Source organism: Alligator sinensis, unplaced genomic scaffold (assembly GCF_000455745.1).
Source record: "Alligator sinensis unplaced genomic scaffold, ASM45574v1 scaffold77_2, whole genome shotgun sequence".
Lineage (NCBI taxonomy): Eukaryota > Metazoa > Chordata > Crocodylia > Alligatoridae > Alligator > Alligator sinensis.
In genome coordinates, this window is record NW_005842016.1 from 1,075,814 (window position 1) to 1,089,565 (window position 13,752).

Below are 13,752 nucleotides of genomic sequence, written 5' to 3' on the forward strand. Positions count from 1 at the left end.
GGGCTGGGCGGGGCAACCATTGGGGGGCTGCAGCAACTGGTGGGGGATGGGGCAAGGTGGGGCAGCAATTGGGGGGGCTGGGGTGGGGCATGTGGGCCTGTCAAGGGGTGTAGTAGCCCCTGTGGGAGCCATTTGGCCCCCGTTAGGGGCCATAATCCTTGTGTGGGGGCTGAATCCCCTGTTGGGGCCTGTACCCCTTGTTTGGGGGTTGAAACCCCTGTTGGGGGGGCATACCCCCTGTTGGGGGGGCAAACCCCTTGTGTGGGGGCCATCGCCCTGTGGGAGTGCAGCAAAACGTATTCATGAATTCATGAAACATGCATTTAGCGTTCACTTTATTATTATGATAAGAGACTTGCTTTAACACTGTAAGATATATCAATAAAACATTGTCCAACTGATCACTGTCTCTGTGTCATTCTCTGTCTTTATAGTGGTCTTTTGTTTTACTTGTGGAGGAACATGGATTTGGGGCTATTTTACAGAGTGACTTTGGGATTTTTTTATCAGGGATTTTTCAGTTTTCCAATACAGAACATCTGAATTCCTGCTAAGGAGGCCAGTGGCAGGACCCTGCTTGCTCAGAGCTGGCACCTTGGACCTATCTGGCTGTGGCCTACCTCCTGGACAGATGGGGCCAGGAGGACCTGCTTTGACAATTCAAAGCAGGCCACCACACCCAGAACATCTTCTGGGTGAGAGCTGCCCAGATGACTGGGCAGGGGGCACAAATGGCAGTAGTGCCACACAAAGGCCAACTCTGCAGCCACAGTCCACTGGCAGCTGGCCCAGAGGGGCAGATGCCTCTACTGGCTGTGCAGTCCCCATCCGAGTCTGACAGGTGCACAACAGGTCACAGCGAGGCAGCAGCCCCCACTGCCAGACTGCTGCAGTAGTGGGTAGAGGGTGCAGGGAACTCTCAGGGCTGCTTCAGCAGTCCAGCTAGCACAAGGGGTAGTTCCCCAGGTACCAATTGGCTGGGCTCCAGAAGCTCCTGAGAGCTAGTAGCCCTGAGCTACTTGCCAAGGCGGCTTTTTATACTGCTGGGCCAGGACAGGGCAGCTTTTTATATTGCTGGGGACAGCGTAGGTGCTGGCCCCAGGCTCTAGCATTCCCTGGCTGAAGATCCAGGAGGAGCCAGGCAGGGTTATTTTGCCCCAAGTAGCACAGTTTGCTCTGCAACAAAGTGCATGTCCGAACACGTGTGCTGAAGCAAAAATCCCCGGCTCAAATTTGCACCACTTCTATTTCAGCTGCTGCAAGCTCACATGCTTGCATGTGTGGACGCACCCTATGAGTTTTCATGGAAATAATAATAATTCTGTATAGAACCTTGTGTTTCTCTTTAATAAGCAGTGACAAAGACAGGGGATTTTAGGGTGCAGTGAAAGGTTGTAGTGCTTGCACCATGACTGGGGGGTTGATTTTGTTGCCTTGATTAACCCCAGTTTTATGAAGTACCATGTCTTTATCATAGAGGTTCAGTATGAATCAGTCACTGAAGAATACTTTGGTATGGGTTTTTTGTAACTGAATGCTAAAACTAATATATTCGGTCTTATTTTCAGGTAAAGAGCATACAGGATGCTATAAGAGACAAAAAACAACACTTCAGCTTCCTTGGAGAAGAAATTAATTTAGTACCCTCTGTGGGTATTTTCATTACTATGAATCCTGGTTATGCTGGACGAACTGAGCTACCTGAAAACTTGAAAGCCCTTTTCAGGTAAAGTCAGACAAGCTTTTGGACTCAGCGTGACAATATTTGAAGAAGTAACTTGTTACTGTCTTCAAGCAAGTCCAAACAAACCATATTTCACTGTTGTTCCAATTCACTTTTAATGAGAGTTAATTGACATCTCATGTCTTGGACAAATTATCTTGGTTTCTAAACATATAAGGAAGATAAATTGGTAGAATTTTCTGAGACACTGTGACAGGGGCAAACTCCCAGGTCTGATCTCAGTATCGGCCTGCCACCTGTTTATGGCCAATCTGCCCACCTCATTCGCCTGCCACACCTTGTTGTTAATTGATCTAGATATTAATTAGGCAGGAGGCTGCCTTTTGAGTGCCCTGATGTACAAGGGCAATAAGTACATGCTCCTACCTTCCCTTAATGTGTCCCATGTGTTGCAGATAACATATTGTTTGTTCTCTCTCCAGCTTAAGGCCAGGCCAAACTCAGCACATAATTCAGCCTCTTACACAACACCCTGTTAAGGGCCACATTCATACCACCCCTCTCTCACTGGGGCCTCTAGTATACTGCCTGTCCCTGGGCCACACTCACTCTGTCCTGCTCCTGTGAGCGACCCCGGAGGGCCATCAGGCTTGTCTCTTCATTCCTTGGGTGGCCCTAGCTCAGCCCCTTAGGTCTCTCCCGCTACCCTCATCTGAGCAATTGCCAGTCAATTCACCAAACTGTGGGCTAACTTTTCCCCTAGCTCCTCACTGAACCACATTGCCCCTTCCTTGGGTCAACACTCTGCCCTTACTCTGAGGCCCTGGGGTTGAACATCAGGCTCAGGTGCTTCCCTCTAAGAATGTCTGGCCCTAAATCCACCCTCTCACTTGGGCCCAGGGATGAATACCCCCTGCAGGCTCAGGTATCCACTCTGAGCATGCCTGGCCCACCACTCTCAATGACCTACCAGAGGTTGGGGCTGGGGTTAAGGCGCCTTTCACTGGGGAGGTTAGTGGTCCTGGCATTTGAATGGCACTGCTCTGGCACAGGCAGTCCCACCAGGCTTCCCTGCCCCAGCAGGGTGCAGTTTCAGGTCATGCCCAGGACCATGGGGCCTCCTCCTTCCCCATAGCCCCACTCTTACCTCCAAGATGTTCCTGGAACAGTAGCTTGGCTGGTTGATATTACTCCCTTACTGTCTGGCAGCAAACTGCTGCCCCAGCCCTAAGAGCTCAGCTCTAAAAGGGCCGCCTTAATCAAGCACCTGTCAGCTATCTGCTCCAGCCCTTAAAGCAATGGAGCACTGAAGCTCCATCACAGATATTAAAACAATATTTAAGGGATTGGTGAACTCTGCAAAATAGGAATCCATTGCAAATCTGCAAACTCTTTAGCCATTCAAATCTGCCTTGGGCTGGTAGTGAAAAAAGATTGCTACGTCTTGGCTGTTTGGTGACTCTGTAAACTGAGTTAGCATTGTAGGTTTAGTGACACAATATAGATGCCACCATCTTAATTAATACTTATGGTCCCCCTTTTAATCTCAACGAAGGGGCCTAATTGCCTTAGGTCTCATCTCAACCTAATGGTGACCTTTTCCCACCAGGATTGGAGACTACCTTGATGACCATTATGTAACCTAGGCTTGGCATGACCTCTACCATACTCCATACTCCATACTCTACTATATTCTTTCTAGATTGGGAAGAGATTTAGGACAAGTTTTTAAGAGGTGCATAGGCACCTGTGGCAGGGCACTGTTTGTACCTGCCACTTTAAGACCTAAACCAAGCAGCCAGCAGGTACCTGATTGCAGCAGCCATTTTAGATTCCGGGCTGCCTATATAAACAGGGCATTTTGCTGCTGGCAGGCCAGGCAGCAACATTGCCTGGCTGAAAGACTTCATGGAACATCCTGGAGGTAAGGGCAGAAGCTGTAGGGGATGGACTGGAGGCTTCTGGTCCTGGGCATGACCTAAAACTGCACCCTGCCAGGAGTGGATGGCCTGGTGGGGGATCTCAGTGATGCGGGAGTCCCCAGGAAATGCCAGGCCAGTTACCACCCCAGTGAAAGGCAGGTTGGGGTGCCTTAACCCCAGCTCCCACAACCGGGTGGGTTAACCCTGAATAGGGGCCAGAAGGCAGACCCCAGGAATGAGAGTGGGGCTAGAGTGGTAGAGGTCTGACAGAGAGTACCCTCAACTTGTCAGGGTGGGGGCCACGACCAGAACAATCAGAAGGGCCAGGGGCCCACCACAAGGGACACCCAGAGCTGGAGGCCTGGGGTTCTGACTGGCCTTGGAGGTGAGGCCAGGGCCTGTGTGGCCAAAGGTTCTGGGGGGACCACGCCCGAGAGAGGAAATGGTTCCAGGGAGCCAGGCAACCCAAATGAAGGCGGGGTAGGCCACCTGAATGGAGGGATCTTAGGGGGTCCTGATGGGAGGATTCTGAGGCCCAGTACAGGGGCCAGTGAGAGTAACAGGTGGATGCCATCTGCTAGGCATGGGCTGCGGTGTAGGGGAGGTACGGAGCCACAGATAGCACCCTCTGGCATCGGGGCAAGAAAATGGGCAGCCTCCCGCCTAATGAAGATCATTAATTAATTAATAACAAGGCCTGGCAGGGGAGAAGGTGGGTGGTTGGCCCAAAAACAGGTGGGTGGGCCGAAGGTAAAATCGGCTCCGAGAAGGCCCCCTGTTACAGCACCTAAGGGTACAGTTAGTGCTTGTCTGCATCTCTGGTAGGTAAATATCTTAAAAAACCCTAGTCCTTGGTGTCCTGAGTACTCAAGTCAGCAAGTTTCTTCACAGTTATCAATAAGACACCATCACCCTCTGATCTTAGACATGGTAAGCATTTTGAACTATTAGTTTTCATGAAGATTCATCCTGTAGCCATTTTAGGAAGCCAATTCTGTATCTGTATCTCATTATTTTTATGAACTTCCCTCTATAGTCTTAGCCATAAGTGGATCTAGAATTTTGAAAAGGGGAGTGCAGATGGGGAATTGCATCATTACATATAAAACACCTTTTTCTTCAGTTAAAAATAAAGTAGAAGCTTTATTAATATGTTAGAGGTCTAGGACTGTATTATTTGGTTAAGGACTGAAGGAAAAACAAATATAACTTTGTTGGAATGGGTTAGAAACAATCTGCAGGGATGTGAAATAGGAACATCATTAGCAGGAGGAGCTAACAAGCAGCAGAATTACAGAACAAAGGATAGCTTGATTGGTAGACCATTAAGACCATTAAAAAGAACAAAGGGTTATTAAAACCTGTATTCCACAGGGTTAGAAGCGATCAGGGAGATTACAATGAGTCATGGAGTCAATTGACTCCCTCAGCAGTACCTGACTAGGAATGCTGCTGCCAATGCTAGGCAGCTGATTTTAAACTTTGCATGGAGCAGGACTCATAGTTTCATAGTTTCATAGTTTCAGGGTCGGAAGGGACCTAATAGATCTTCTAGCCCGACCCCCCGCCAGGGCGGGAGAACAACCCAAAAAAAAAACACCCTAAAAACAAAAACCGGACTCAAATGAGTCCAGCCAGGTAAGTATCCAGCCTCTTCTTAAAGATCCCCAGGGTAGGGGCCAGCACCACCTCCCTTGGAAGTTGGTTCCAGCTCCTAGCTGCCCTAACTGTGAAGTAGTTTTTTCGGATGTCCAATCTGTACCTCCTCTCCATCAACTTGTGCCCATTACTCCTTGTTATGCCAGCGGGGGCTAGGGGAAACAGCGTCTCCCCCAAACCCTTCTGGTTCCCCCTAGTGAGTTTATAGATGGTCACCAGGTCCCCCCTCAGCCTTCTCTTGTGGAGGCTGAATAGGTTCAAGTCCCGCAGTCTCTCACTGTAGGGTCTGCCCTGTTGTCCCCGGATCATGCGGGTGGCACTCCTCTGGACCCTCTCCATGTTGTCCACATCCCTCCTGAAATGGGGCGCACAGAACTGGACACAATACTCCAGCTGCGGCCTGACCAGCATCGCATAGAGGGGGAGGATCACCTCCCTGGCTCTACTCGAGATGCACCTGTGGATGCACGACAAGGTCCTGTTAGCCCTGCCAACCATGACCTCGCATTGTCGGCCCATGTTCATCTTGGAGTCAATAATGACACCAAGATCCCTTTCCGCCTCCGTGCTCTCAAGTAGGGAGTTCCCCATCGTATAAGTGTGCTGCTGGTTCCTACTACCCAAGTGCAGCACCCTGCACTTGTCCGTATTGAAACACATCCTGTTCCTGTTTGCCCACCCCTGTAACCTATCCAGATCCTTCTGCAATCTCTCTCTCCCTGCTAGCGTGCTCACCTCCCCCCAAATTTTGGTGTCATCAGCGAATTTAAACAGGTCTCAAAGAGGGTTGAAAGTGTATTAGTGCACCCTGCCTTTGATCCACCCCTGGTCTTGACACTGACAGTTTCAGACTAAAAAACACATTGTTTCATGGCGAGAACAAGGCTCAGGTAAATCCAGCTGGCTGGGAAAAGTGTTTATCCTGAATTTAACAGATTGGCCTATGATCCAGTATTGCATCTTTATGGGCTTTGTATTTTATATAGTCCCCCCAAATCAAAATCAACACTAACCTCGACTACCCTTCATCGTTAGAATGCTGCAATGCGTGTCACTCATTTGTGCAAAAAAATGTCTATTTTGTGGTTTATATATACTGTTTGTACTTAAAGAGACAATGTCATTCTATTATATTTTCTCTATCTTTGTATGTAGGCCATGTGCAATGGTTGTGCCAGACTTTGAGCTGATTTGTGAAATCATGCTGGTGGCTGAGGGATTCATTGAAGCCCGGCTGTTAGCCAGAAAGTTCATTACTCTCTACCAGTTATGCAAAGAGCTCCTCTCAAAACAAGTGAGTCCACTGCAGTGGGTTTCAAATCTAATTAAATTTCTTGATCTCTTAATAACCAGAAACACTAGGGGTGATATTCTCCTTTAAACTCTAAGACTTGACTGAAGTTTGTATCAACAGATATACAAGATTTAATTTAATGAATATGTTTAGGCTGAAAATTAGGTAAACATTTCTGTTTATCAAAGCAACGAGGTTCTGGAACAGATTCCACTAGGAGTACTGTGGTAACCCCTCAAACAACATTGTAAGGTGGCAGGAGGAAAGGGTTTGTATCCAAAAACCAATCAGAACAAAGGAAGGAATGTCCCATATTAAAACTGTAGCCAATAGGCTAATGACATTATCAGGATCTGAAAATTCTTGCTGCTCCTTTTGGCTGAGTCTGTCATAGTCTACCTCAGCCATAGCATTTCTGATTTCTGAGCTGATAGGACTAGGGGAAAATTGGAGTTCCCTGCAGCGTAATGCTCCTAGAGCTGTGGATCTTCCCTGCACAATTTCAGATCTAGAGGAGCACTGGATGAAGCAGAGAGGGTAGTGGACTAGGGAGGATGGGGATAGAGTAGAGAAGATGGCTTGGGTCTCATCTCAACTTCCCCTTGTGTATTGTACAATCTGACTATTATACTGGCTGATTCCTGTTGAAGGAGTCTGGTCTTGGAAATCCTTCCAGGAGCCAGATACGTGTCCTGCAGTGAAAACTATGTTGATAGTAGAAGATTGAGATGAATTGTGGCTGTTGGCTTGCATGGCATTGTGGCTGTTTGAAAGTACTATGCTCAGGTTCTGGCATGCTAACTAAGTATCAGTGACTCATTTCATTCTGGCTTTAGGATCACTATGACTGGGGCTTGCGTGCAATTAAGTCAGTTCTAGTTGTTGCTGGATCTCTTAAGAGAGGTGACCCAGATCGGCCCGAAGACCAAGTTCTTATGCGCTCTCTTCGTGACTTCAACATCCCTAAGATTGTGACAGATGACATGCCAGTGTTCATGGGACTAATTGGAGATCTTTTTCCTGCTCTCGATGTACCCAGAAAGCGAGACTCGAATTTTGAATCATTTGTGAAACAGGCTGTGTTAGACCTAAAACTGCAAGCTGAAGACAACTTTGTGCTCAAAGTAAGTGGGGAAAAAATCATCCATATCCACTCAAACTTTCATTGAAACTTTATCATTTTCTAGGCCAGGGTAGTCTAGCTGGTGGCCCATGGGCTGCATGCAGCCCCTGAAGGGTTGGAATGAGGCCCACAAGCATGGACTCCAGGCACAGCTGCCACTCCCTCACTCCCTCACTCCCTTGGCTGTAGCTCCTGCTACAGCAGCTAGGTTATTGGGGTTCTCCTTCCCTCCCCTGGCTTCTACTTTCTTCGGGCAGCCTGATGTGAGGCAACATAATGGGAGAGGGCTGGGGTGCCCATGTTTTGTGCGTGTTGAGGGAGGGTGCAGGGCTGTTTGCACTATGCACAAAAAAGGCAGGAGCCAGCCAGCCCACACTGCAGGTGAGTGTAAGTCTGGGAGGGAAGGGGAAGCTGGGCTGCCCTTATGCCCTGCACAGTTGGGAGAGGAGAGCCAGGTTGTTTGTGCTGTGTGCATAGTGCTTGGGGGCAAACTAGGCTGCATGTGCAGCAGGAGAGAGCCTTGGTTTGTCCCAGCTGTCCAGAAGTCAAATAGCCCTGTTGTAGGCCATTCTTTGGTTTTAGTGTTCCATGCAATATTCCCATTTTACCCTGCCTGAGGAATATTAGACTGTGGTATTTCTGACACTTACACACAGGACGCTGACAAACATCCCCCCCCCCACCCCCCCCCGCCAAAAAAAGAAAAAAAACCCAAACAAAACAAAAAACCCAAACACAAACAAAAAAACCCAAGCATCCAAACCCAGCACAAGCTGGAAGAGTAAGTGCATTAGTTTGACGTGGCTCCCCAGTGTCTATATAGATTGGGTGCTTCAGTGGGGCTTCTTGGCACTTTTATATAAAAGCTGATTGAATCAGCTTTTAGATAAAAGCACTAAAAAACCCTGCTGAAGTGTGCAATCTATATGACCTTGGGCAAGCTGGGTCAAACTAACACGATGCGTCTTCTGGGCATGTGCTGTGAATATGTTAGCATCTACACAGCTGCTGAGCACAGGCAGTAGGATAATGGGCATAAGTCCCAGAATTGTACTGGACAAAAAAATAACTGGCTGGGAGCAAAGGTTATCTTATTAAAAGTTTTAACAACTGAATAGTTGGTGCATTTGCCAAGGAAGTGGGAGACCCAGATTCTAGACCTTCTCACACAGAGAGGGCTTGAACCTGCATCTCTGACTTCCAAGCACACTGGTTGAATCATCATGTGGCAAGTTAAGCATTATATAGGTTCCTTTTCTAGCACTTCTTTAAAGCTGGACCCTGGGGCCCTCAACAGCAAGAGCTATGTGGGGCTAGGACGAGGAGCAAAAGCTAGTAGGTTTGTGCCTTAATAAATTGTCTGCTGCCCTAGAAGGGAACGGGCCCTGTATTTTAGCCTGGACACCTGCTCCCATTGGGGCAAAAATGTTCCCTTTCCTTTTACACATAGGAAACATAAGAATACGATTTTTCTCTCCTGGGGGACTTATGCATGTGTCTAACTGTACCTGCCTTGCCACTGTGCAGGGGTGGATCACTGTGGCGTGGGGTGTTGAAGTTGCACCCTCCTTTAATTCCTTGGAGTGATTCAAGCATGGCCATGTACCCCATGCACCCACCATCTGAAGCCCCCTTTCCAAAATCCTAAGGTGTGTCTACACATGCGAATGTTATGGAGGGGTTTACTCTACAGTAAATGACTCTAGAGCAGGGGTTCTCAATCCCTGGGCTGTAGCCTGGTGCCGGGCCACAGTGGGTTGGCTGCTAGTCTGCAGCACAGTCGGCTGCTGGACCAGAAGTGGCTGCGGACCGGAAAACCACGGCCCCCAAGAGCCAGGCAGAAGACCGTTGCTCCTTCTGTAGGGCCTGCAGCAGCATAGGGTTTGGCCCACCCACCCACCCATGGGGTTGGGGGGTGTCTTTACCTGTCTTCCAGCTGGAAATTCTGGCTGTGGTTGGCTGTGACTGCTGGGCCACGGTTTGCTGGGTCATGGCATGAAAACTTTGGGAACGCCTGCTCTAGAGTAAGCCCACCCTGGGCAGGTGTCTACACAAGCAGGGATGTGGTAGCAGATTTGCCGCTCCTGGCGGCAGTCTTCTCCCACCCACTCCAGCCCTGCACCAACCCCCTGCAGCAGCCAGGGGGAGCTCTTGGCTCCCACTGGGTGCTAGCCCACGGGCTGACTGGGAGCACAGGGCCAGGAGACAGCTGTCTCCTGGCGGGGGCTGCGAGATTGTGCCTTGCCTCCAGGAGCTGCCTGCTGCAAGGGTGGGCTCCGGTGGTGGAGCCTGGGTGGAGACAATGTCCCCCTGCCCCAGCAACAGGTAGCTCCTAGCCCTGACTCCCAAATCAGGAGTGGGGGGCTTGGAAAGAGCTGCAGGGGAGGGACAGGTCCCAGCCTCCTGCCCCAATATGCTGGTGGGGCAGCTAGCAGCAAGCCCCTGGCTGGGCAGGGATTCTCCACCTAGCCAGAGACTCATTTCTAGCTGCCCCACCAGCAGATGGGGTAGGGAGCATGGATCTGCCCCTCCCCTACAGCTCTTTCCAAGTCTTGCACCTTGATTGCCTGATCAGGGCACGGGGCTGGGACCTGCCTCCGGCTGGGACAGTTCCTGGTCAGCCCCGGGCTGTGCTGGGAAGTCTGCACGTGCAGCCTGGAGCTGGCTGGGGAGTGCTCATAGGTGGCAGAAGAGTGGGGGGGGAGCTAATGGGGCTTGTTCCCTCTAAATATGGGGCAGTAGTAGGACCATAAGGCAGCCCAGCTGCAGGCTTCCAGTGGCTGCAGCAGGGGTGGGGAGGGGGATGCAGGCAGTACTGAGGGAGGAAGTGGGGATAGGGGTGGGGGAGGGGCAGGCACCCTGGGAGGGGCGTGGGACTGAGCCCGTGGCGGGTGGGCTGCAGCTGCAGGCTGGGGCTGGGCTCTTTCCAGCGGAGGGAGGAAACGGTGTGGACTACACTCCGGGTGGGTGGCGGCAGCACTAGAAGGGGATTGGAGGGGGCTACAGCCACTCCAAAATTCGCCATAGCCCATGCAACCATCCTCCTAGCGCCACCGCTGCCCGCTGAGAGTGCAGTGCACCTGCCCTGCCCCCAGCTGGGAATGCCCAGCACTGCCTGACCCCAGCCTGCAGTGGCAACCCACCCTGCCCTGTGCAGATCCGGGGGCACCCCCCCTCCCCCCCCGGGACATGTGCAGCAGTGGGAGCCGCCAACCCTCCCCATGCCCCGTGGACGAGCCACGGTTCTGTCCTGTGCCCTGCCCCCCTCACCCCCTCTGTTCAGGGCCTGGCAGGGTGGGCTCGGAGGTCCTGGGGGCTCCATTCCCTCTAGCCTGGTGGCACAGCTGAGGGTGGCTCCTCTCCGGCCCCTGGCTCCAGGCCCCCCTGGGCAGTGCTGGTCAATGCTGCTCCCCACTACAGCTCTTTCCCCTCCTCCTGCCCCTTCCTGCCTGCCTGGTAGGGTTGGCACATGCGCATGCACATACTTAGCCCCCTCCCCCCCCAAATTCTTTCTCTGCCTATGGGGCTGCTCAAAATGGGACAGTTCCCAGCCATGTCCAGGCTGCATGTGCAGACTTCCCCACAGAGCCCAGGGCTGGCTGGAAACTGTCCCAGTCAGGGGTAGGTCCCATCCAGCTCCAGGCTGGGTGGAGAACCCTCTCCATGCAAAGAGTTCCCAGCCTGAGCTCTGTGATGGCAGAGCACAGGATGGGGAGCTTATTCCTAGCCCCAGCTCTGTGATGGTGAGCTAGAGCTGGGAGCAATTTCCCCAGCCCCCACTCCATGATGGCAGAGCAGAGACTGGTGCTCCCTGCTGCCGGGGCAGGGGCACATTGTCCCTTCCTGGGCTCCAGTGGGGGAGCCTGCCCTGACAGCAGGCAGCTCCTGGGGGCAGGGAGCAATTTCCCTCTCCCTGCTGCTTGGCTGATCTGGAGCAAATTTGCTCCTAGTTGGCTGTCTATATGTGCTGTACTGTGCAGTAATTAGTCATGAGTAAATTTGCTATTTGTATTTACATGTAGGATATTTACTCACAATTAGAGCAAATTACTGCACAGTAAGGGTCAGCACATAAAGACGGTGCCCCTTACTACACACAATAATTAGCTGTACTGTGTAGTAAAGAGTCTTGTGTAGACCTGCCCCTAGATCTGTTATTGCTGATGTGTGTTTACTTCACATGCTTAGTAGCTGGGTGTATACTTACGTGAACAGTTAATAAAATGCTTATTGCACAAGTAATAGAATCACAACTATGCAGAGTTGCCAAAAAATGCCACTTTCATGGCTGGAAAACTGCCATTTGGGTGTGGAAAGAGAATTCTGTACACGTCATATCCTCTGCTAGTCTATGTCAAAGCAGGTTTTGATTTTAGTGGTTCTGTGGAGGTTTAAACCACCAGTGTATCTGGCTTTTCAAGTTCTATCATGCCATGGTCTGTCTTCATCCATGTGACTGGTCCAGAGTTCATGTTGGAACCAGATTTCTCTAATGACAACTCTGAAAGAGGCTGGGGATAGCCTACCTTGTAGAACTTCACGAACAGCTCCTTGGCCTTAACATTACAGTAATACAATGTTCCTCTTCCAGTTTGCAAGAAAACACTGATGTCAGAAGAACTGTCCTAATAGTGCCAGGTAGCCTTTTAGTGAAGTGTGACTTTTGTATTATTATGTGAAATTTGGAGATTTTTTTTCTTTGACTTCTCTTCCAGGTGGTGCAGCTAGAGGAGCTTCTGGCTGTGCGACACTCTGTTTTTTTGGTGGGTAATGCTGGAACAGGCAAATCTCAGGTTCTGAAATCTCTTTACAAGACTTACCAAATAATGAAGCGTCGCCCTGTCTGGACAGACCTCAATCCCAAAGCAGTCACCAATGATGAACTTTTTGGCATTATCAACCCAGCAACAAGAGAATGGAAAGATGGTAAATGTATTCAGCTCCAACACCCTCAACAGTGAGAGTAAACTTAATCAAATACAATGACAGCAGTAACAATAGTTCTTTGCACTCATGCATAGTTCCAAAGCTCAAACGTTCATTCATCTGACATCTGCAGTATACTGTGGTTTTGTTGCTGATAGGACACGTGGGATACTCTAGCCATTCTAATTTTTAATGCGTTGTCTTGATGTAAATCTTGCTTTTATATAACTATACCATAAATATCAACTGCCTTGTTTGATAATCATGCTATGTACAAACGACTAAATGGAATAAGCTGCTGCTTATGATGGGCTAAACCAGAATGCTTGGGATATTTTCAAATCAGGAATTATCTAATTACATGAGAGTGGAAAGGGTCACTGTTACTCCACTGTATCTTGTCTTCATCATGCACATTTCACCCTCTCTCCACCATTAGCAATACAAATGTCAACGGCTTTTCCATAAAGATTTCCCATGCCTCACAAGTGGCATGTGCTGGCTCCTGGTCCCTTTGTAAAATACCAAATATTTTTATGTGTAAGTATTTATGTAGGGAAGAGTGATCATTTTGTGGACTTTGGGTCTGTTCTGCAGAGCTTCTGCTATATTTTCAGGATTATTATTCTTAATATTCATTATTTAATTCCCCTCAGTCACTGTGTTGTATCACAGTATCATATTGCTTAGAGTCGGAAGGGACCTAAACGGATTATCAGGTCCGACCCCCTGCCCCGGGCAGGAACAGATGGCAGGGTCATATCATCCCAGCCAAATATCTGTTTAATCTCCTCTTGAAGACCAAGGTAGGAGAGAGTACCACCTCACTTGGGAGCCCATTCCAGAGTCTAATTGTAAAGTAATGTCTCCTGATATCCAGCCTGAACCTTCTCTCTAACAATTTGTGGCTATTATTCCTAGTAACCCTGGGTGGTTCCCAGTGGAACAGAGCCTCCCCCAATTCTGGCAAGTCGGTCAGCAACGCGCAAGTCTTTGACTTCAGGAAAGCCGACTTTGACAAGCTCAGGAGGCTTGTCAGTGAGGCCCTAAGGGACCGTGACCACAGGGAGAGGGGAGTTCAAGAGGAGTGGTTGCTCCTCAAGGGAGCGATCCTCAATGCACAAACTAAGTCTATTCCATCTCG

General features: G+C 49.8%; 1 protein-coding gene across 1 annotated transcript in view; it reads left to right on the forward strand.

Moving 5' to 3' along the window:
* Positions 1-13,752, forward strand: part of DNAH9 (dynein axonemal heavy chain 9) — a 524,795-nt gene that overhangs the window by 181,431 nt on the left and 329,612 nt on the right. The window contains exons 29-32 of the mRNA XM_025202178.1: positions 1,569-1,726; positions 6,421-6,559; positions 7,396-7,683; positions 12,398-12,608. Of these exons, the coding sequence (XP_025057963.1) occupies positions 1,569-1,726; positions 6,421-6,559; positions 7,396-7,683; positions 12,398-12,608 (796 nt within the window). The remainder of the gene's footprint in view (positions 1-1,568; positions 1,727-6,420; positions 6,560-7,395; positions 7,684-12,397; positions 12,609-13,752) is intronic.